The 22595-nt window shown below is 42.3% G+C and overlaps 1 protein-coding gene across 2 annotated transcripts in view; it reads right to left on the reverse strand.

Annotated features, from left to right (window-relative positions):
- Positions 1-19786, reverse strand: part of ITGAL (integrin subunit alpha L) — a 32996-nt gene extending 13210 nt beyond the window's left edge. For both annotated transcript variants that reach the window (XM_069084677.1, XM_069084678.1), the window contains exons 1-18: positions 19625-19786; positions 18527-18629; positions 17543-17637; positions 17387-17454; positions 14981-15098; positions 14654-14784; positions 14371-14516; positions 13500-13632; positions 13217-13358; positions 4734-4810; positions 4367-4499; positions 4085-4239; positions 2832-2969; positions 1866-2063; positions 1613-1743; positions 1104-1261; positions 431-582; positions 228-299 (exon numbers count right to left, since the gene is read on the reverse strand). In XM_069084677.1, coding sequence (XP_068940778.1) covers positions 228-299; positions 431-582; positions 1104-1261; positions 1613-1743; positions 1866-2063; positions 2832-2969; positions 4085-4239; positions 4367-4499; positions 4734-4810; positions 13217-13358; positions 13500-13632; positions 14371-14516; positions 14654-14784; positions 14981-15098; positions 17387-17454; positions 17543-17637; positions 18527-18629; positions 19625-19679 — 2205 coding nt within the window. In that variant the 5' untranslated portion in view covers positions 19680-19786. The remainder of the gene's footprint in view (positions 1-227; positions 300-430; positions 583-1103; positions 1262-1612; positions 1744-1865; positions 2064-2831; positions 2970-4084; positions 4240-4366; positions 4500-4733; positions 4811-13216; positions 13359-13499; positions 13633-14370; positions 14517-14653; positions 14785-14980; positions 15099-17386; positions 17455-17542; positions 17638-18526; positions 18630-19624) is intronic.
- Positions 19787-22595: the final 2809 nt, after the last annotated feature.

The raw sequence follows: 22595 nt of genomic DNA on the forward strand, positions 1-22595 counted from the left end.
TCCCTTCCAACTCTGACTTTCCAGGTTCCTAAGATCCTTTCCAGATCTGACTTTCCAGGTTCCTAAGGTCCCTTCCAACTCTGACTTTCCAGGTTACTAAGATCCTTTCCAGATCTGACTTTCCAGGTTCCTAAGGTCCCTTCCAGAAATAAGTTGGGGATTCTAAAATTATATAGAATTGAATTTCCGCTCCCAACAAATACCCCCTCCCTGCAACTCCTTCTTACATTGTATTCACCCTCAAAAAGAGAAAATCTCAGGGAGACATTGATGGGGGAGATGTAGTCCTCAATGCATACCTAGAGGGAACAAATATATCAGTATTATAACTTTCTGTTGAACCTCTCCTGCCCCAAGCTAGTAACTCTTCAGGATTACATTTAGCTGCTGTATTTCCCCTCCCCAGAGCCAAACCCCTAAATTTGCTCACAGGAAAATTAAACCAGTGTCGAGTGCAGGACTCCTTTGTGGTGACAGTCATATTCCCTCCAGTCTCCTGTTTCTCTCCAGGGAAATAACCCCGACTTCTCATCCTGTGTCCATCCAGTCTTAGAATATATGTGAGATTAGCCACTAGAGGCCCTGGACAGAGTAAAAAGGTTTGGAAGGTTGGGATGGAGGCCTGAACTCTGAGCAGGAAAATGGTATAATGGAAGAAACAATAGATTTGGAGCAGACAAATTGGGATTGCAATACTAGCTCTGCTACTAGCAACAGATGTATGAGTTTGGGGGAGTCTCCTAGCTTCTCTGTGCCTCATTTTCCTCATCTGTAAAATAAAGAGATTGGCCTAGATCAGGGGTTCATAATCCTTTTGTGTCCCCCTTGGAAATCTGGTGAAGCCTATGGACCCTTTCTTAGAATAGTGTTTTTAAATGCATAAAATAAAACACATAGGTTTACAAGGGAAACCCAATTATCTTGAAATGCTGTTATCAAAAAAAAAACAAAACCCAACCCAAGTTCATGGTCCCTTGTTAAGTACCCCCAGCCTGCATGATCTCCAAGGTCCTTTCTAAATCTGAGACAATGAGATCCAATGGAGCTAAACTGTGGGTGGAGAGAACTATTTTGTGGAAGAGGGGTGACTACAGAGCACTGACCTAGGAATTTGGGTGTGAGGTTCTTGACCCAAAAGCATACAGTGATGTTGACCCCAGACTTCTTGGTACTAGCCTGGTAGGAACACTCCACTTCCTGCACTGGGATTTCCACTGGGGAGAAGTCCAATGAAGAGATGATGTCCAAGACTGGACGAGAGCTGGGTGAGGGGATGTTAAAAGGAGAGATAAATTCAAAGTGAGAATTCACAAAGGAAGGTGGAGCTTTGTATTATATTCAGCTATGGCCTTTCCCCCTTCCCAAAGCCCTTTTAGACTTCATGTTTCTTTCTCTATAGATCGCTACCCTTATTCTAGCTTCCATTTTTTAAAAAGTATATAGGGTTGTCCTAGGCTGAGATGTGCCTGATTCTGGGCACGGGGACCCTCATCCCTTTTCCCTCAGACACTCCCCCCAACAATCATACCTACACATCAGCCCTCCTGTCTCTTAAATCTCCAAAGTTGGTGTCTTTTCTAGATAGAATTCAAAGGATCTCACATCGTCTCACCTCAACATAACCACCTGGCCCTGAGTCCCTACAAGCACATCTACCAGTCCATCTCCTCCAAGGTCCATGACTCCATGGATGGATCGCCCGAAGTACTGGAGTCCTGGGGATACCTGGATGCCCTCTATACGCTAAGACAAAAAAGAGAGATGCCCACTAAGTCAGTTCTGATATCAAACAGCTGGGAAAGGCCAGGCTGTGAGTAAAGGATTAGGTTTAGGTTCTTGGACCCCCGTCCTGGGAAGCTCCTCACCTGGCTATGCTGGGAACTGAGTCCACCAGGCTTCCCATTGTAGATGTAGATGGCCCCTCCCTCCTCCAGTGGGGCTCCCACAGCCACATCTGTCAAATCATCCCCATCAATGTCAGTCAGAGCAGAGACAGCTGCTCCAAAACGACCCAGGGGGTAGCCGATGTCCCCTTGAAGCTCCATCATCATCTGGAATGCCAGCTGGGAGCAAGGAGAAAGTGTTACACATTCATCCATTCATTCGCCCACTGATTACCTCCAAAAGCGTTTACTGAGTACATACCATGTGCAAGACACTATTACCAGATACTGAGAGTACAAAAGAAATATAGCAGATGGGTAATTTCTGGAATCTTAGGGCTAGAAAGTACATTCCATCTGGAAGGGACCTCAGCTGACCAACTCATGTTCAAGATAAGGAAACTGAAACCCAGAGGAGAGAAGCCTTTTGCCAAAAGTCAAGTACTGATTGAGTGGCAGGGCCTAGAATAAAACTGGGGTCTCCTGAATTTCAGCTCAGTGTTCTTTCTCCTTTGCATCCCATCTTTAAAAATCCTACACTCTAGATAAGAAAAAAAGATTCACACTCTTTAAAAAGTTAAGTTGCAATAGAAGCTGGTGAAAGAGATACTGAGGGGGGTGCCTCCTTTGAGCTGTGGGGTTAGAGCTTGTGCTGTGGTTCCTTCTGGTAGGCTCCAGGCTTAGTCATAGGCCAGAATGATCAACAATTATAGGAAGGGCAGTAAAAGGGCAGAGAAGAGCACTCAGGTTGGGATGATCATGAAGGAGGCAAGACTTGGGCTGGTCCTTAGAAGAAACAGGCTCTCCTTTTTCTCCTTTTCCATACTTTTCTTGTGCCCCCCAACATCCTCTGAATGCACATGCACGCGCACACACACACACACACACACAAACGCACACACACACAAACGCACACACACACACACACACAATGCCATGACTCTCTACCTCTTTCCTATGGTAGACAAAAACACGGCCTCCTCTCCACTCCCCATAGAACAGGGGAGCTCCAACCAATAGCAGCTCCATCTCCCCATTTTGGTCCACATCAATCCCACACAACTCCCCACCAAAGTAAGAGCCAACCTATAGAGTGAGAAAGAAAGAAGAGGTGGTGCAATGAAGATCACATTCATTTATATAGCACTTTACCTTACAGAACATCCTCCTCACAGTAACTCAGTGAAGCTGGATAGCATAAATAATTTGACTTCCACTTTACAGAAGAGGAAACAGGTTAAGAGACTTGTCCAACATTACACAGCTAAGTAAATATCAGAGGTCAGATAATTACAAGTGACATTTAAGTAGCACTTTGAGGTTTTAAAATAAAACATTTTACAGACATTATTTCATTTAATTCTCAGAACAACCCAGTGAAGCAGGTACTAGACTACAGTATTACTTATTTCTACTTTACAGATGAGGAAATTGAGTCTCAGAGAGGTTAAGTAATTTGCTCAAGGTCACACAGCTCATAAATATCGGAGGCAGGATGTCAAGCCACTGAGCTGTAACTAAGGTAGGACAGCTCAAAGCTTTGTTTCAGAGAGCTGAAATTTAGCAGAGAAAAATAGCACTTTCAGTCCTTCAGTAGTAGACAAATAGCTAAACTTAGCAGTTAGATTTCAAGAATAACTAGTTAAGGCGTGGCTAGGTGATGCAGTGAGTAAAGTGCCAGCACCGAGTCAGGAGGACCCGGTTCCGGGCCTCAGACACTTAACACCCACACAAAAAAACCAGCCGGGTAACCTTGGGCAAGTTACTTAACCCCAACTGCCCTCCAAAAAAAAGCAAAAAAAAGAAGAACTAGTTAAAATTGTAAGTTACCACAAGGGTACTCTCCCCCCCACACACACACACCCTTATCTCCCAGGACACAGGATGGTTAAGTTCCTCTTCCTCTTCCTCAGTAGCCTTCCCTGAAGCTATTCCACTGGGCTCCCACCACTGAAGAGGGTGAAGGGAAGGCTAGTTTCATGTTTCTTGTCCTGTACAAATTTTGTGTCACTTGCTTTAGGCACAAAGATTGCTAGTAACAGCAGTGACAGACTAGGTTCCTGCCTCTAAGTAGAGAGCTCTTTCCATTTCACTAGGGTCTTGGGGATGCCTAGGTCCCCATCTTGTTCCACTCCTTCAGTCTCAGGTTTGCTCTCCCCATCACACACCTTCAGCTCTACCTGTGGCCACATACTGCTCACCTGGCTCCCTTCGAACTTCTGCACTTGGCTCCAGTTTCCTCCCTTGCTTTCTGGTTCTTGGAAGAGTAGTACCCGACCTACATGCTGATATCGAGGAGCACCAGCTGCCAAGAGTTTCCTATTTCCCTTGGAGAGTAGCCAGGTCACCGTATAGCCTATGGAGGGAGCCAGAGACTTGGAGACGAGAGCCTGTAGGGCTGGGTAGAGGGCCCAGGGTCTCTGGAGCAAGGAACATTATCTTCTGATCAGGGAATTAGGGGGAGGGTAACAAGACAGACTTACCCAGGTACCCATCCTCTGCCTCCTGGCTCATGGGTTGGTTACCCACGAATGTTTCATCCTTCAGATCTTGTTCCAGGTCTATAAACCCCCCAGCCCAATCCAGCGCCCCAGCAGCTCCCACCACAGTGCGGCCCTGCAAAATGAAAGACACTAGGGGCAGGTCAGTGTTTTTGTGCTCCTCCTCAGAAACTACTGCATCTCTGGGTTTTACTCAGCTGTTTCTGGTCCTCAGACCACAGACCAGGGCCCCCCCCCCCCACTCCCGTGTTCATGCTCCACACAGATGCTAAGGTCATTTCCCTCAAGTACAGGTCTGACAATGGCATCCCCCTTACTGCGCAAACTCCAGTGTTTGCCTACCACCTACCTTAGTGAGGTCAGCACTGATCCCACTGGAAGACAGCTCCATCTTGAAATCAATCTTATCTTTCTGTTTACTAGTGCCTGTGAGGAGTCAAAGAGGGCATGTGGTAGAGGGGAAAGAATATTGGACCTTGAGTCAGATGATATTTGACTCTGCTGCTTACTACCTATGCCACCTTGAGCAAAGTTCTGACCCTCTGTGGACCTCAGAGATTATCTAATTCAGTGGTTCCTAACTCTTTTGAGGATAAGAACGCTTTAATATAAAAAAATCTGGGACCACTCCCCCAAATAACAGTAATTGTCCTCTTTGTGATCATTAATTGAGAAATGATAGTAATCATGATAGTTAACATTAATAGAGGGACACTGGCCCTCTGACTATTCCTCAAACCAGATTCTCCGTCTCCAGACTCTGGGTGTCTTCACTGGCTGCTCGCCAGCCCCGGGATGCTCTCCCTCCTCATTTCCCTCTCCTGGCTGTTCCCCAGGCCTGGAATGCTCTCCCTCCTCATTTCCCTCTCCTGGCCTCCCTGGCTTCCTTCAATTGCCAGCTGAAATCCTATCTTCTCCAAGAAGTCTTCCTGGATCCCCCTGAATTCCGGTGCCTTCTCTTTATTGATTATATTTCATGTATCCTATATATGTCTTATTTGTACATAGCTGTTTGCATGTTGTCTCCCCCATTAGACTTGAGAGCAGAGACTATCTTTTGCCTTTTTTGTACCTTCAGTGGCTGGTATATAATATCCACTTAATAAATGTTCTTTGACTGACAAATGCTTTAAGGTTAGTAGCAAATACTATCTTATTTTATCCTCACAACAGCACTGTGAGAGAAATGCTATTATTATCCCCATTTTACAGAGGGGGAAACGGAGACAGATAGAGGCCAAATGCTTTATCTAAAGTCACCCAGCTAGTAAATATGTAAGGGCAGATTTGAATTTAGGTCCTCCCATTCAATTCATTCTACCATCTAGCTGCTTCAAATAAACAGTGATGAAAAGTTACCATGGATTCAGTAGCCTTTTTAATGAGTTCATATTTTATGAATCATAACAGCTACATATATTTGAAAAATAATAATACTTATGTGAATTGATTTTATTCAGATTTATAGAAGGTATGTTTTATTTGTCATCCTAAGTGACAAAGATTGAGAACCACTGAATCTAATCCAGCCCCTTCATTTTGTTATTCAAAAATTGATTTTGTTGATATCTGTTGTCTTTACATTTTAATCATTTCCCATCTCCCACTGCTAGACTGAACCAACTCTGACAAAAAAAATCCTAATTAAGCAAAAACCTGCTGATACAGAAAACTTGTCTAGTAACGCAGAGCGTGAGCTCCTCTGTCCTTTTCCTTGTGTCCCAGGGCTCACACAGTGGCCAGCCTGGAGGAGGCTCTTCACAAACGCTTGTTGACTGACTGATAACACGCACTCTCCTCTGGTGACTCTTCACCTTCTGGGACTCCCAGCTCTGTCTGTCCAGCCCCACTTTGTCTTCTGAGCAGCTGTCGCTGCTTCGGACACTTCAGAATGGACGTTCTACAGGCATCACAAAACACGACTCACTGCTTTTCTTCTTCTAAGCGTTCCTATTTCTCTGGAGGACACAACCGTCCCCCCAGTTATCAGGTTCCCTACCACCTTGGTGTCATCCTCACTCCCACCCACCCTATGTATCCAATGTGTTGTCAAATCTTATACCTCGACATCTCTCATCCAACAGTGCCTCCTACAGGCACCCTCCCAACACCTATCCATTGGACTATTGCAATAACCTCCTAATTGGTCTGTGTGCCTTCTAATATCTCCTCCCCACAGCTACCAAACTAATTTTTCTAAAGTCTGAGCATATCACCCACCCATTCAATAAACTCCAGATCCTTCCTGTTCCTTTTAGGATGAAATATAAACTCCTCTGTTTGGGATTTGAAAGCCCTTCACAACCTGGTCCTTTCTTACTTTTCCAGTCTTATTATAACCTATCCAACCTACATGGTCCAGTTACACTGGCCTGCTTCCTGTTACACACACACACACACACACACACACACACACACACACACACACACCTTGGTGTCTTTACACCCACTGTCCCCCATGCCTGGAATGTATCCCTCTTAGAGTTCCTTGTTTCTGACTGTGTATGGGATCTGGACCCCCCAAAAACCAGCTTTTGAACTTTCCTACACTTTCCTACCTACATACTCAATAATCCTTTCAACTGTTCTTTTATTGTGGCCCCCACCCAGCCCAGACCTTCTTTGTCTGTTACCTCCAGCCCACCCCAAGCTACTTGCCACTCCTCAATCACGTCCAGATTTTCCCAGTCTTTCTGTATAAAATATCAACTTTACCCCCATTAAATTGTGCAGATTCTTAAAATATCACCTGCTTCTATTGGCAACACAATAAACCTTGTCTCTAGCTGAAAGAAGATTTGAATGGTCGAATTCTTTCAAATCAGATCTGCACCCTTTGCCTTTGCATTTTGGGTTCCCAAGGCCCCTAGACTGCAACAGTTTCCTTCAAAAATCAAGCTCTGCCTCCAACATGAGCTCTTTCCCGGTCCCCTCAGCTGCTACTGCCACCCCTTCCCCCAATAAAAAAAATTACCTTGCATTTATTTTGCAAACACTTTTATATACAAATATTTTTCCCTTGAGAGCAGAGATTGTTTCATTTTTATCTCTGCAATTCCAGCATCTAACAAAGTACCTGGCAATAGCAGGCAATTAATAAAGGGTTGTCAATCAGCTGAATATTTATGATATTCTGTCCCATGTCATAGCATTCTGCTATGAGGAAAGAGTCAATTTTTTCACTTTACAGATGAATAAACTGAAACCAGGGATTGGAAATGGTTTAGCCAAGGTTCACTGAGACACTTAGGGACAGGGAAGGCAGTATGGGGGGAAACCCACCTCCTATCTTCCCCCCCTCCTTCCCCAAATGATTAAAATTGTTAAGGACTAAGAAAGAAAAGCTAACCTCAGGACTCCATACAAATGAATATTAAATTGCAATGTCTCCAAGTGCCTTATAACAAAGTTTAGCCCCCTGATGATCATTCATTCATTTAAAAAAATAAATAGGTAGAGAGACAGACAGACAGACAGACAGACAGATAGATAGATAGATAGGCAGATAGACAGATGGCAGAGATATAGATAAACAGACAGATGGACAGGTAGATAAGCAGATAAATAAGCAGACAGGCAGGTAGAGACAGAGAGGTAGACAGAAAGATAGACAGCTAGATAGACAAACAGATAGACAGACAGATAAATAGAGAGAGAGAGAGGGAGATAAACTGCCTAGTATGTGAAAGGACCTTGTACCTTGGTACCAAGAGAGATAAAACGATAAATACTACAGGCCCCTCCCCTCAAGAAGCTAGCAATCTAGTTCTTCTTTGGGTCTAAGAAGGACAGAGAAGATAGAATAAGAAAATAATTATCATCCCCCTCTCCTGCTCAAAAACTTGACTGAGAAGACTGGACATGATCCAAGCTACACTGAGAGCCAGTGTGGTGCCTTGGGTGGAGTCAGCTGGCCTGACCTGGAGTCAGGAAGTGCTGGGTTCATGCCCCACCTCCGACACTTGCCAGCTGTGTGACTCTGGGCACAGACACTACCTCCTCCCACTTGTACTCTTTCCTCTTTGGGCTTCAGAGGAAACACCCTCTTCTGGTTCTCCTACCTTCCTTTTTCTCCTTCACTGTGACCCATTAATGCGAGTGTTTCCTAATGGTCTGTCCTTGGCCTTCTCTTCTCTCTCTACACTCATTCCCTTAACTACGTTATTCATCCTGACAGCTTCAGTGACCACCTCCATACTGACCCCCCACCCTGGTCTGCGCCCACAGGCCCAGTACATATCTCTGCATGATGGCTGAACTGGATGAACTGAATCTGGATGATCACTGAACTTGTTTGCCTCAGTTTACCTTAGGATAATGAGAGCGCCTCCCTCCCAGAGCTGTTGTGAGGATCTCATGAGGTCATCATTGTCAAATGTTTAGCACAGTGCCTGGCATATAGTAGGCACTATATAAATGTTAGCTATTATTTGTATTATTACTCTTTTACTTTTTTATTTTTTGCTTTTTGGAGGGGGGAAGGTAGGGCAGTTGGGGTTAAGTGACTTGCCTAAGGTCACTTGGCTAGTTTTTGTGTTAAGTGTCTGAGGCCGCATTTGAACTCAGGTCCTTCTGACTCCAGGGCTGGTGCTCTATTCACTGTGCAACCCAGCTACCCCTGCACACAGGAATCTATTAATAAATGTTTGTTGTATGAATGAATGAAGAAATGAATTAATCCTTTGCTATAGGCAGGCTGAGCTCTCACTGTCTTTATAACATGCACCTTAGTATCACACCACTTTGATTTGTTCACCTGTGGACAAATTTTACTCATACCCTTCTCTGGCCCTGCTACACCAACATAAAAATAACAACATCTCCTATTTCTACAATGCTTTATGGTCTACATAACCCTTTCCTTAAACCAATGCTGAAAGATAGGTAAGGTATGCATTCTTATCCCCATTTTACAGATGAGGAAACTGAAGCACCCAGAAGATTAAGTGATTTGTCCAGACTCACATAGCTTGTAAGAAAAGGCAGCCACATTAATATACTGTTGGTAGAGCTTGGCTTAAATTGGTTCAATCATTCTGGAAAGGATTTTGAAATTATGCTCAAAAAGTTACGAAAATATCCATATTCTGGCCTAGTGGACCTTCTGCTAGGCATATACCCTAAGAAGGCCAAAGAAAGAAAGATAGGCCAAGCACAACAAAATATTCTCCACTTTTGTGGGGAGCAGAGAATGGGAAATTAAGTGAATGCCCCCTGATTGAGGAAGGGCTAAATAAACGGTGGTATAAGAGGAATGTTACTACACCACAAAAAACAACTAATATGAAAAATTCAGAGGATCATGGGAACACATACCAACTGAGTCAAAGCATTTAGCAGAATCAAGAAAACATTATATACAGGGACTACAATAATATAAAGATAACACTTCTACATAAGAGCCCTTTACATATTGAAAACAGCTTTTATTCCCATAGTGAGTCTTCTCTAAACTAAACAACCCCTGTTCTTTCAACTGATTCTGCGATGACTAGGCTTGGTATCTCTTCCCCATAACTCCTCAATAGTCCCCTTAAAACTTTGAGTGTATAATACAGAATGTGAAAGCTAGACTGAAATTTAGAATGTGGAACACAGTCGAGAAGAGACTTGAGAATGTAGAAAGCAAAAGTCAAAAGGGAACAAGTGAAAACAAAAAGAAATAACTGAAGCATTTTTTTTTTTAAACATGCAGGGCAGGCAGACACTAGTTGCACGACCCTGAGCAAGTCATTTAACCCCGTTGTCTCCCTCCAAAAAATACATGGAAGAGAAGAGTAGGAAATCAGAAAGCAGGAAAACTTTGAAAATTAAATGCTGAATTATATATGTATTGCATGTGTGTGTATATACATATATGTACACATACATACATACACACATACATATATCTACACATATATACATACACATATATTTAAGAAAAATAAGCTATATATTATAGATATTTGTAGTTCTATATGCAATTCTCTTTTATTTTATTATACTCTGTATATGAGATTGAAATATAATGGAAAACAACAGAAAAATTATGTAATTATAATGTCCAAGCTTGTCTCCAAAGAAGAGTTGGAAAAAAGGCACTTCCATCTTTTCTTTGTAGCCATGGGGGACTCTTGGTGGAGAAAAGGCAATTGATGTGCTCATTGGTTTTCCTGAACTTTCTTCCCCCTCTTTCTTTCCAAAAATCTTTGTTATGAGGGATGACTTGCTTAGGAAGGGAGACAGCAGGTGCATATTTCGAAATGAAAGAAATTGCTGGAGTTTCAGTGAAAACAAGATAAATTTTTAAAAGATTTTTTTGCTTTTAATTTTAATTTTTTTTTGGAGGGTAAGGCAGGGCAATTGGGATTAAGTGACTTGCCCAAGGCCACACGGCTAGTAAGTGTTAAGTGTCTGAGGATGGATTTGAACTCAGGTCCTCCTGACTCCAGGGCCTGTGATCTACTCACTGTGCCACCTATTCACCCCAACAAGATAAATTTTTAAGAGTCAAAATCAGGATTTTAATTCCAATCTTCTAAACCAGGTTCAGCCCTCCATCCACTCTCCAAAGAAAGTGAACTATTTGACTAATGTCAACCTGGAGAGGTCTCCAGTGGAGGGCCCTAGGGATCTATCCATAGCTCTGCTCCAGTCACCATTTTTTTTTAAAGCAATCGGGGTTAAGTAACTTGCTCAAGGTTACACAGCCAGTTATTTCTGGGTGTGGTGCTGAGTATCTGAGCTCGGATTTGATCCCCAGGTCATCCCGACACTGGAGCCAGTGCTCTTACTAGCTGAGCCACCTGGCCACCCCTAAGCAATTGGGGTTAAGTAACTTGCTCAAGATTACGTGGCCAGGTGTTTCTGGGTGGGTAATAAGTGTCTGAGCCCAGATTCGATCCCCAGGTCATCCCGACACTGGAGCTGGTGCTCTTACTCGCTGTGCTACCTGGCCACCCCTCCAGTCACCATTTTTATAAATAACTTATATGAAGGCAAAAAATTGAGTTTGCAAATGATACAATGTTAAGAAAAATAATTAATGTACCACACAACAGAATCAAGACCCTATAGATTGTAATGATTGACTGAAGCTAACAATATGAAATTAAACTGAGAAAAATGTTAAATGCTATACCCACAGTTTAAAAAAACAAACAATGGGTGGCTAGGTAGCACAGTGAGTAGAGCACTGGCCCTGGAGTCAAGAGGACCTGAGTTCAAATCCATCCTCAGACACTTAACACTTACTAGCCGTGTGGCCTTGGGCAAGTCACTTAACCCCAATTGCCCTGCCTTCCCCCCTCCGAAAAGCAAAAAATAAAAATTAAAAAAAAACCAAACCCTAACTCCACAAATAGAGGATGGGGAGAATTTGGTTCACATTAGTTCAAGTGAAAAATATCTGACTGACCATAAATTCAATCTGAAGCAATAGTGTGATGTGGTAACCAAAAAAAGAAGAAGAAGAAAAGAAAAAAAATTTTTTAATGAAATCTTAAACTCTATTAAGGGAAGTCTAACATCCAGGGTAGTTGGGGCAGCTTGGTGATGCAGTAGATAAGAGTACTGGGCCTGTACTCAAAAAGATTCATCTTCCTGAACTCAAATCCAGACTCAGACATTTAGCCGTGCAACCCTGGGCAAGTCACTTAACCCCAAAAAAACCCAAGTGGGGACACAAAGAGTCAGACATGTCTGAAGCAAATAAAAAAAAAACATCCAGAGTAAGGGAATAGTATTACTATGTGTCCTGACTATGTCAGAAATATCTTTTTCAGTTTTTAGTATGTATTGCCAAAGTCAAAGAACACAACATGTTAAGGGGACTAAGGGAATATGTAAGCTGTCTTCAATGTGTGATGGGCTATTATGTAGTATCATGGACAGCTGGGTGGCCCAATGCACAGAGTGCTAAGCCTGGAATCAAGAAAACTCTTCCTGAGTTCAAATGTGGCCTCAGATACTCCCCAGCTGTGTGACCCTGGACAAGTCACTTCATCCTGTTTTCCTCAGTTTCCTGTCAAATGAGCTGAAAAAGGAAATGACAAGACACTCCAGTATCTTTGCCAAGAAAATCCCAAAGGGGGTTTAGAAGTCAGACATGGCTGAAAAATGACTAAAGAATAAAATTATGTGGAAGTGTTATTTTCTTCAACTTTATGAATAATGGAAAGAGCATTGGACTTGAAATCAGAAGATTTGGCTTAGAGCCCAGGCTCTGATACTTATTGGCCCAGTGTGACCTTGGTTAAAATTCTCTGAGTCTCAGTTTCTTCATCTATAAAATGAGGGCAACAATGTAGTGAACAGAGTATTTTGTAAAATCTCTAAATGTCATACAATTGTGCTGTTATTAATATTATTACTTATTATCTTTCCAACTAGATTATCAGCTTCTAAAGAGAAGGAACTAAGTGTTTCTTATTCTTTTTTCTGCATCCCACTCCAATGGAGCAGGACAAATGCTTGTTGATTGGCCAAGCTACTGGATAAAATTGCGATTAAAAAAATTTTCACATTTTCAGAAGAAATAAATTAGAGCATGGTTGTTTTCACTGAAGAATCTTCTCTTTGCAGCTATGTGGTAGAGTGGGTAGAACATCAGGCCTAGAGTCAGAAATCAAATCCAGCCTCAGACACTTACTAGCTGCATGACCCCAGGGGAGTCACTGAACCTCTGTTTGCCTCAGTGTCCTCATCAGTAAAATGGGGGTGACAGTGATATTGTGAGGTTCAAATGAGATTATGCTTAAAGTTCTCAGCACAATGCCAGGCACATAGTAGGTGCTATATAAATGTTAGCTACTATTACTGTTGCTGTCTTTCCCAGGGCCTGCCACTCACCTTCAATATTATAGATCTTCTTCTCTAGGTCATCAAAAAGTCCCTTAAGCTTGTCATAAGTGTCCAGAATCTTCACAAAATCCTTCTTGGGATTTGAGGCAAAGTCTTTGAGTCTTTCAGGGTCTCGAATTCCACCCCCGATCTGTGGGAGAATGAAGACGCCACCTCAGCAGGCTCCCCGACTGATGCTTCAGAGGCCCCAGTGACCTTCCAACCCACCAGGGAGGTGTCTTGGTCTGGGGAAGAGCTGAGCTGCCAGGATGGCGGCCGAGGGGACTCATACCCCAATCACATAGCGGATGATATGTTTGGCGTCCTCAATGTCTCCACTATCAGTAGCATCCCCATCTGTGATGATGATCATTACCGGCACAGCTTCAGGGCGGGCGCCCCGACTCGCTTGAAACACATCCTTTCTGTGTTAAAAAATGGAGTGGTGAGGTCTTTCTCCCCTTGGTTCCTCAGCACAGAGGACAGGGGGCTTCCTCTTGGGCAATGCTCCTGCCTCATTATGTCATGCTCATGGATAAAGGAAAAAAAGCATCCGGGTATAGAGAAAAGAGCTTGAGATCTGGGTTCCTGTCCAGCTCCCCTACTTCTCCATGGGATATTAAGAAAAACTGGAAATAAAGTAGGGCCATAGATTGGGGAATTGACTGAACAAGTTGTGGCATATCAATGCAATATATTATTGTACTATTAAAATGATGAGTAGATGAATAAATAAAATAAAATAAATGATGAGTAGGAGAGATCCTGAGAAACAAAGAAGGACTGGAATGAATTGGATGAGGAGGGGGAAGAGAAACAAATAGTATCAGGATAAATGCAATTATTGAGATTTGTTACAGAGGCTAGATAACAATGGATACCAAATGAGGTAGGCATGGACTAATGTATTTCTACAGGTCAGTTTTGCCTGCTTTCCTTTGTTATCAAGGAGGACTGGGCATATCAGAAAATAACTAGGATGTAAAAAAAAAGACATCCATTTATATATGTGTGTGTATACACACATATACATATATGCATGCATATGCATATATACATATGTGTGTGTATTTACCATAGGTCCTGGAGCTATTGTTTGGAGGACCAATTGAGAGACTGTGTGTGCAAGTAGCCCTTGTAACCATGAAGACTAAAGAACTTACACAACGTGCTTGATGCCCCCAAAGGTGTTGGTGAGTTCTTGCATGTGTATGACGTTAGCTAGCAGAGAACCAGGGTTTCTTGCCTTGATAAAATCTGAGAAGTAGAATTCAGTCTTGGAGGAGCTTGAGAACTGGACAGCTGCAAACTGGACAGAGATGGAGACAGGGGAATTGACTGACCTACTCATTCCATATTTGGTCCCACCTCCCACCAAACTGCTTCCCCCTCTCCCAGCCCTTGCTTCCCTCCCAGGACCCAATCACCCAATTCCAGGCCCCGCACATGGAATGAAGAATTGCTCAGTTTTCTCATCACATCTTCCATGAATTCCAGGATTTTCTTAAAATCATTATTAGATATGCTGTAGGATCCATCAAATAAGAACACCAAATCTACATTTGCTTTTAGACACTCTGCAGAGGGGCCAGACATAAGGAGGTTAGGAGAAGAGACCACCATTTCAACCCTGTACCATCCCTGTTCCTATCCCTTTGACTTAGCCATTGCTGGGTCATAGGGCAAAGCAGCTTAGTAAGCTGCATTTCTCACTTGTGTTCTTGTCACTCACCAAAGTGAGAACCCCTTTACCAGGGCTGGGTTTCCTCTTACCCTGATAACCCGGATTTGCACGAAGTGGGGGTCCATCCATATTTGGTGGAAAGAGATAGCAAAGACCACTCAAATAGAAGTTTTGATCACATTCCCTGGCCAGCCCAGGGTCACAAGCCTGTGGGAAACCAAAGATGGAGAACAGTCAGAAGCCCATTAATCAAGCAGCTACCTGTTGATCTATCTGCTACTATTGTTTTAACTTTTTTTTTTAAAGCAATTGGGGTTAAGTAACTTGCTCAAGGTTACACGGCCAGTTATTTCTGGGTGTGGTGCTAAGTGTCTGAGCCCGGGATTAAATCTCCAGGTCATCCTGACACTAGAGCCCTTGCTCTTACTCGTTGTGCTACCTGGCCGCCCCTTAACTTTTTTTTTAAATTCCAAACTTAATAAAGTCCGTTTTTTATCAGAGGAGAAAGGTTTTTTAGAACAGCTAGCAAAGACTCTCAGACTTGAAAACATGAGGACATAATATATAATGTAAGAACTGGAAGAAATTTTAAAGCATATCATAGAGAATGTGAAAGCTAGCATGAAATTTAGAATATGGAGCACAGAATATCAGAACTAGAAAGAAACTTGAGAAGATAGAAAGTGAAGACTAAAGGGGAAAGAAAGAAAACAAAAAGAGAAAGAAGGGAGGGTCACTGAAGTGTTTTTTTTTTTAACATTCAGAGAAGAGAACAGTAGGAAAGCCTGAAGGAATCGCATATAAGCAGGATAGCTTTGAAAGTTATTGCTGAACTGATTATACATACTTAAGAAAAAACAAGCTACACACAATGAAAATTCATAGTTTCACGTACAATCCTCTTTTTTTTTGTTGTTCTACTGTGTATATGGAAATGCTCGTTTTATTTGGCATTAAATTCAGAATAAAATGATTTTTAAAATGTTAAAAGAAAACTAAAAGGAACTTTAGAACAAGAGGTTTTAGAACAGAGAAACAAGAACTTCAGGATTGTAAGATATCTTGGGATAGAGAACCTCCATGGGATATCAGTTAGAAGAGACCTTGGAAGAAGGAGAAAAGAATGTAGAAGGTTGGAGCTGGAAGGAACTTTCAGACCCGGGGAAGGGTCATCACAGCTAGGAAGGCACCTTAGAGAACATCTACTGAGTGTCTATTCCCAGCCTAGCGTTCTTCCTATTGTACTGTGCTGGCTCCTTTTTCCTGATTAGTGGCCTGACCATATTTCCTTCACCCTCTTCACTTTGCTCCTCTTTTTCACTCCAACTTTGTGTATATAGCATATCCCCTCTTCTCTCCATCTATCAGAATACTACCTAGGTTTATAATTGCTATGTGACCTCAGTTAAGTCATAGTCCTTTTGGGGCTGTTTCCTCCTCTGAAAAGGGAAGGATTTGGATCAGATGGTCTCCAAGTTCTGTCCTTGTCCTGACATTTTCTGAGAAAGTTAAGCTTACAACAGATTCCCAATCTCCAGGAAACTTTAAAACCCTCTCAAGACCATGGTGATTTCTTCTCTGACCACCTTCAGTTATTATTTAACTTACTTTACTGTTACTTGTCTCCCTCATTGAGGTAGACTGTAATCTTGAGTGCAGGTACCACATCTTACTACAATGGGTGGAGCACAGGGTCCTAAACATTGGTTATAATGATTTATATTTTTAAAGTTTACAAAGCACCTTCCTCATAACCTCCCAGTATGGTAGACAGTTGGAGTATTATTATTCCCATTTTACAAATGAGGAAACTGAGGCTCAGAGAAATGAAATGACTTGCCCAAGGCTACAGAGTTAATATTAAAAACTGGCAGAACTAGGACTTAAATAAACCCAGGTGTCTTTATTACAAGTTGATTACTTTTTCTTTAATTTAACATTTTATTTTTCCCTAACTATATGTAAAAACAATTAACTTTTTTTTTTTGCTTCTTGGAGGGCAATTGGGGTTAAGCAACTTGCCCAAATTCACACAGCTAATAAGTGTGTCAAGTGTCTGAGGCTGGATTTGAACTCAGGTCCTCCTGACTTCAGGGCCAGTGCTCTGCTCACTGCGCCACCTAGCTGCCCCTAAAAATTTTTTTTGAGTTCCAAATTCTCTTCCCTCTCTCCCTTGCTCCCTTCTCCCTGAATTGAGAAGGCAAGCAATTTTACATACACATGTATAATCATGCAAAACATGTTTCCATGTTAGATCAGTTTTTTTTTTTTAGGCACTGGAGTAAAGTGACTTGCCCAGAATCACATAGCTAGTAAATGTCTGCAGTCGGATTTCAACTCAGGTCCTTCTGACTCCCTGTCCAAGATCACTGTTCTCTTGATTTTCTCTCTGTCTCTGTCTCTGTCTCAAACCATCTGACCCTTCAATCTTACCCTTTATCTCCACTTATTTACCTTCCCTGCCTCCTCATCTATTGATTCTCTATTTCTCTTACCATGAAGCGTCCATCTGTGGGATCTGTCGCCAAGGTCATGCCTAGATACTTGGAAGTGAGATTGGCATCTGGTAAGAAAAAAGATCAACATGAAAAGTAACTTAGAAGCCAATAGAAGCTCCCTGAGCATGATCAGGGACATATCCTGGCTCTCACCTCTCAGGGCCATTGGCTGGCAGCGTCCTGTGGATGGCTGGCACTGATAGAGGTTCCCGGTATTGTTCCCCTCACCAGGTGCTCCCACAACAATCCTGATGGAAAATACTTTCTGTAAGACAGATGCCTGGCTCTTTGGAAACACTGGAACTCATATTGGAGTCAACCTTTGGGGGAGGAGAGTTGGGATCCCAGAGCAATGCTAGATGCTGCCTCAAAGAGTTCTCAGCCTCACCCCCCCACCCCCAGTGCTTGCTGGTGAATCCCTTCCATCTTCCCACTATGCCTCATAATGCCTCATATTTGCATGTGTGCTTCACAGTTTTCAAAGTTATATATATCCAATATAGCTTTATGGGAGCTTTGTGAAAGCCCTAGGAAGATATAAAGGCAGAGAGAATTACCCCAATTTGTCTTGTTTTTATCCAGACTTTTGATTTCAGTGGTGTAAGGAACTTCTGGTGTGGAAAACCCTCTACCTACAGCTCATTTGTACCTTATAGCCTTGAGAGTTGCCTGAGGGCACTAAGAGTTTAAGGGACTCAATCATGATCACACTGCAGGCATGTGTGTCAGAGAAAGATTTGAATCTAGGTCTTCCTGACTCCAAAGCCATCCTTCATCAACTATGACAAATTTTCATATAGAATAAATGTTGGAATAACTAAAGTCAAGTCACTGGACTCCCAGGGCAGCATTCTTCCTACTACCTTATACATCATTCACCATCAATGCCTACAGAGGTGTGGGACGTAGGAAACAGGGCCTCTAGGGCAGTGGCCTCAAAAATTAAAATAGAAAAAATTCCTGTGTCAGCCAGAATATTGACTTAGAAAACCACAAATTAATATTATACATGTGTATTGTATTTTTATTTATTTTTGTTAAACATTTCCCAATTACATTTTAATCTGGTTCCCTATAATGCAGGGGTTTTTGCTGCTGCTTATGTTCAAGTTTGACACCTTTTCTCTAGGGCCTTACCCATTTCCAACTTGTAGGACCTGATACCCAAAATGGTTCCCTGCATATTCGAAGGAAAAGCTCTGGGAGTGACTGGTATCCAGGTTATAGCTTGAGGCCAGGACTGCAAGAGAAGGAACAGAGAATCAGGATCTGGTGGGGCTTCATAACATCCCATTCTCTATTTCTCCAACCCACCTGGCCCCATCTCCTCGGTTACCCCTGACCAATAATTACAAGAACAGATTTAGGGCTGGGAACACTAGGGTTGAGAACTAAGAGGAGGCCAAGGCCTCAATAAAGGCCTAAACGTTTCATGTTCATCTGGCTTGCAGGAGAATGTGCATAACAGAGGAAAGGAGATGAAGAAGGGGACAAGGAGGAAGTCCATTCCCTTTCTTCTTTTTTCCTCCCCCCAAGGGGGTTTTTATTTCAAGATCCCAAATTGGAGCCTTCTCCCAGCAAACAGGACTGACCACAAGACATCACACTTCCCCATTCTAGAAGGTTCCATTTTCCCCAAAGATTTGGGTTTCTGTCTCTCCAGATTGAACTCTCCCATTGGGTTTTCCATTAAGATTTCTAGCCTCCACTTCTCCAAGCACCTCCCCGCCAACATACATACTCCTCTCATATATATATATATTTGGCTCTGGGCTCTCCCAGCCTCTCAAACACCCAGTCTCTTTGCCCTACCCCTACTCCGTCCCATATTAAACAGCAGCTGTGGCTGTCCCAGCATTCCCTGTCCCACTCCTCAAACATCCAGCCTTACATATCTACCCCTTCTTAACTTCAGAAACCTCAGCCTTCCTACTCAGCACCTCCTGTTTCCACTTATGGAAAGCATTTTGAACTGAAATTTCTAATGCCTAACACAACTGTCTCCCACATCTTCCTTTGTTTCCCTTCCGTCTCCCTCAATATTTTCTCTTTTTCTTGAGATTTCTTGAGGATCTTGAGTCCCAACTAGGTTGTCCGTACCTTCTCCTCTTTCTCTGACAGCTCCTCCTTCATGACTCAATTACCAAAAAAACCTCCCCAACCCATACCCCTCAGGGTCCTGTTTTCTTCTTAGTCTCTGCCCTTACATGTTCTGCTCTACTGAACTCAACTTACCCCAGAGAAAGATCCCGAGCAGGGGCAGCCTGAGTAAGGTGCTGACCCCCTTCATGGCACTATGGCCAGCGTGGAGTAGGGTCAGGGATGGAGAAGAGGAGACTCAAGAAATCCTAGTTCTGGGCTCAGACAATCAGCTAGTTGCCAACTTAAGGTAAAAGGAGGAAATGACTGTACTCAGGGCCCCCCAGTAGCTAAGGCTTTTTTTTTTTTAACTGGGGAAGGGATGACAGGGTAGTTGATAGTTATGAAACCAGAATGGGTTTTGAGAGGAAGTGTAAGCAGGTTAGATTTCCTGCCCTTGGCAGCTTTTCTTATCAGTTAAAACTCAGCCTTATTGTAGTTCTGCAACTACATTAGGTTTTTATCTCACAGACTGGTCAAACTGGAAAGAACCTTAAAGAGGGTCTAGTTTTATAGGTATGGAAACTGAGGCCCAGAGAGAAGAATGAAATTACAGTCTTTTGGATGAAAGGAACTTGAATCTGAATCCCAAGTCTTCTGACTCAAAGTCCATTATTCTTTCTTTTTAATTGTCTAAAAAAAAAACCCACTCATTTGCTCAACTCATTATTGAACCCTCTCACATACCAAAGAAAACTGATTAAATGAAACTGACCAACAAAGCATCCACATTTGGCTTAGAGAACATTTTCTATCCATAATCCCTCCATTCCAATGCTCTTTCCAGTGTACCCCAATCTGTGTCTTCCCCTAGCTTCTTTCATTCCTGTGATAGGTACTGAGAAGAGATATGTTTGTTCAAAACAAAACTGAAAGAGCCAGGCAGTGGTATGCTTGGAGCTGGTTTGCAGAGGCTCAGGAGAGCTGATAGCTGAATTTCAGTGTGAACATTTATGTCTCAGAAATCAGCAAAGATAAGAAATCAGGGCTTGATGTATCATCGTGTTGATTGCTTAGACTTAAGAAAGTGACTGAGAAAATGTCAATAATGATTAAACTTTTAAAACTGTGTCATGAATATATTCCCTACCCACACAGAGCTGGTTGTTGAACATCTACCAGCACTTTTACCCAAGAACAAGGATAAGCACCAAAAATATTTCATCTGTGCCATATAAGTTTCTGTTTCTTTTATCTTCATACCTGCATGAGCATCTATAAGTGCATATAAATAATATTACGATACATATAGCAGAATTGTGAATTGGTCCAGACATTCTAGAAAGTGACTTGGAAATATACCCCCAAAGGCCCTAAATAGTGACTTGCATGCCTGTGAAACCTGGACAGACTACCAGAGCCATGCCAAAAAACTGAATCGATTCTGTTTGAATTGTCTTAGGAAGATCACCTGGCAAGATAAGGTATTGGACACTGAGGTCCTTTCTTGAGCTGAACTGCCAACCTTTCAAACTCTACTGCAGAGAGTGCAACTCCAATGGACTGGCCACATTGTTCAAATCCCAAATGTATGTTTGCCTAAAAGACTATTTTATGGAGAACTTGCACAAGGCAGGCTCTCACATGGTTGTCAGAAGAAGTGATACAAGGACACTCTCAAGGTCTCTCTGAAGAACTCTGAAATCAGTTGTGAGACATGGGAGAAACAGGCACGGCATGGCATGCCTGAATCAAAGAAGGTGCTGTGCTCTATAACCAAAGTAGAATTTCATAGATCAAAACAAATGTAAGATTGGCAAATTTAGAAACATCTCCATCCCAAATGTTCACATGAACTATTTGTGCCTGACTTGTGATAGAACCTTCTGAGATTGTATGGGTCTGATCAGCCACAGTGAGACACACAGTACCTTGACTCCAACATTGTGATGTCATTTCTGTCCTCTTTGAGAACCAAGAGCAACAACCAACTATCTGACTAATTCAACAATACCGCTATTAGGTTTATACCTCCCAAAAAAAGATAAACAATGAAAAGCATCCCTAGGTATTAAAACATTTGTGGCAACTTTTTATCGTATGTTGGCAAAGAACTGGAAACTAAGGAAACAAGTCATCTAAACAATTTATGGTAGATGTGTGTATAATGGAACACTATTCTGCCATAGGTAATGCCAAAAGAGAGACATCAGAGAAAATGTGTACAAACTGTTTCAGAGTGAAGTGAGAAGAACCAGAAAAGCAATTTATATAATCTGTAAAAAAAGAAAAATAGCTTTGAAAGACTTAGAAACTCTGATAAACACAATGACCAATCACAATTCCAGAAGACTAATGAAAAAGCATGTTACTCACTTCCTAACAGAAAGGTGCAGGGCTCAGAGTGAAGAGTGAGATATACATGGTGGTTCCAATATTTCCCTCTGCTCACCTGTGTCTCCTGAGTAGTGGAAGACTAATGAAGCCCAAGCTTCCTATAAAGAGCCAGCGCATGGACTAGGCCAGAAACTGTCAAACCACAGCCTGGCCTGCAGCCTATTTTTGTACAGACCTGAAGCTAAGAAGGGTTTTTATTTTAAAATCTTGACATTTTAAAATATTTATAGTATTTAAAATGTAAAAACCATTCTTAGCTCAGGGTATAAAAACAGTGGGCAAATTGTTGATCCCTAGACCAGACTATACATATATATATGTATATATATGCCATGAATAATACTTAAATTCAATCTCAACATCAAGTATGTGTCATTCTGTTCTACCAAGACTTCTTTTTTTTTTTTTCCAATTGATGAATACAGTATTATAAACAGTGAGGTGAAAGGGCATTCAGGGAAAACTAGTGCTTCTAGTGTGAGAGCTGTCAAGCCCTTTTCATGGCTGCTTATCCGCCTGATAAACTCAAGTCTCACCTGTGGCTCCAAGAAGCTGTAGTCACACCCAGTAAAACCATCTAGGCAGAGGGTCAAAACCATGTTGAGGTTTACTGAGGGGCCTCAAAGCCATTGATGAGTCAGGGGGGTGTCTACTCCAAGCATGTGAAGACCTCCCTGGCAGAATGGGTAGATGAGAACAATTTGTTCCAATGGTCATGAAGGCGGCTGAA

This window comes from Petaurus breviceps, unplaced genomic scaffold, assembly GCF_028583685.1.
Source record: "Petaurus breviceps papuanus isolate PSGF00001 unplaced genomic scaffold, PetGlider_PUasm1.0 175, whole genome shotgun sequence".
In the NCBI taxonomy this organism is placed as follows: Eukaryota; Metazoa; Chordata; class Mammalia; order Diprotodontia; family Petauridae; genus Petaurus; species Petaurus breviceps.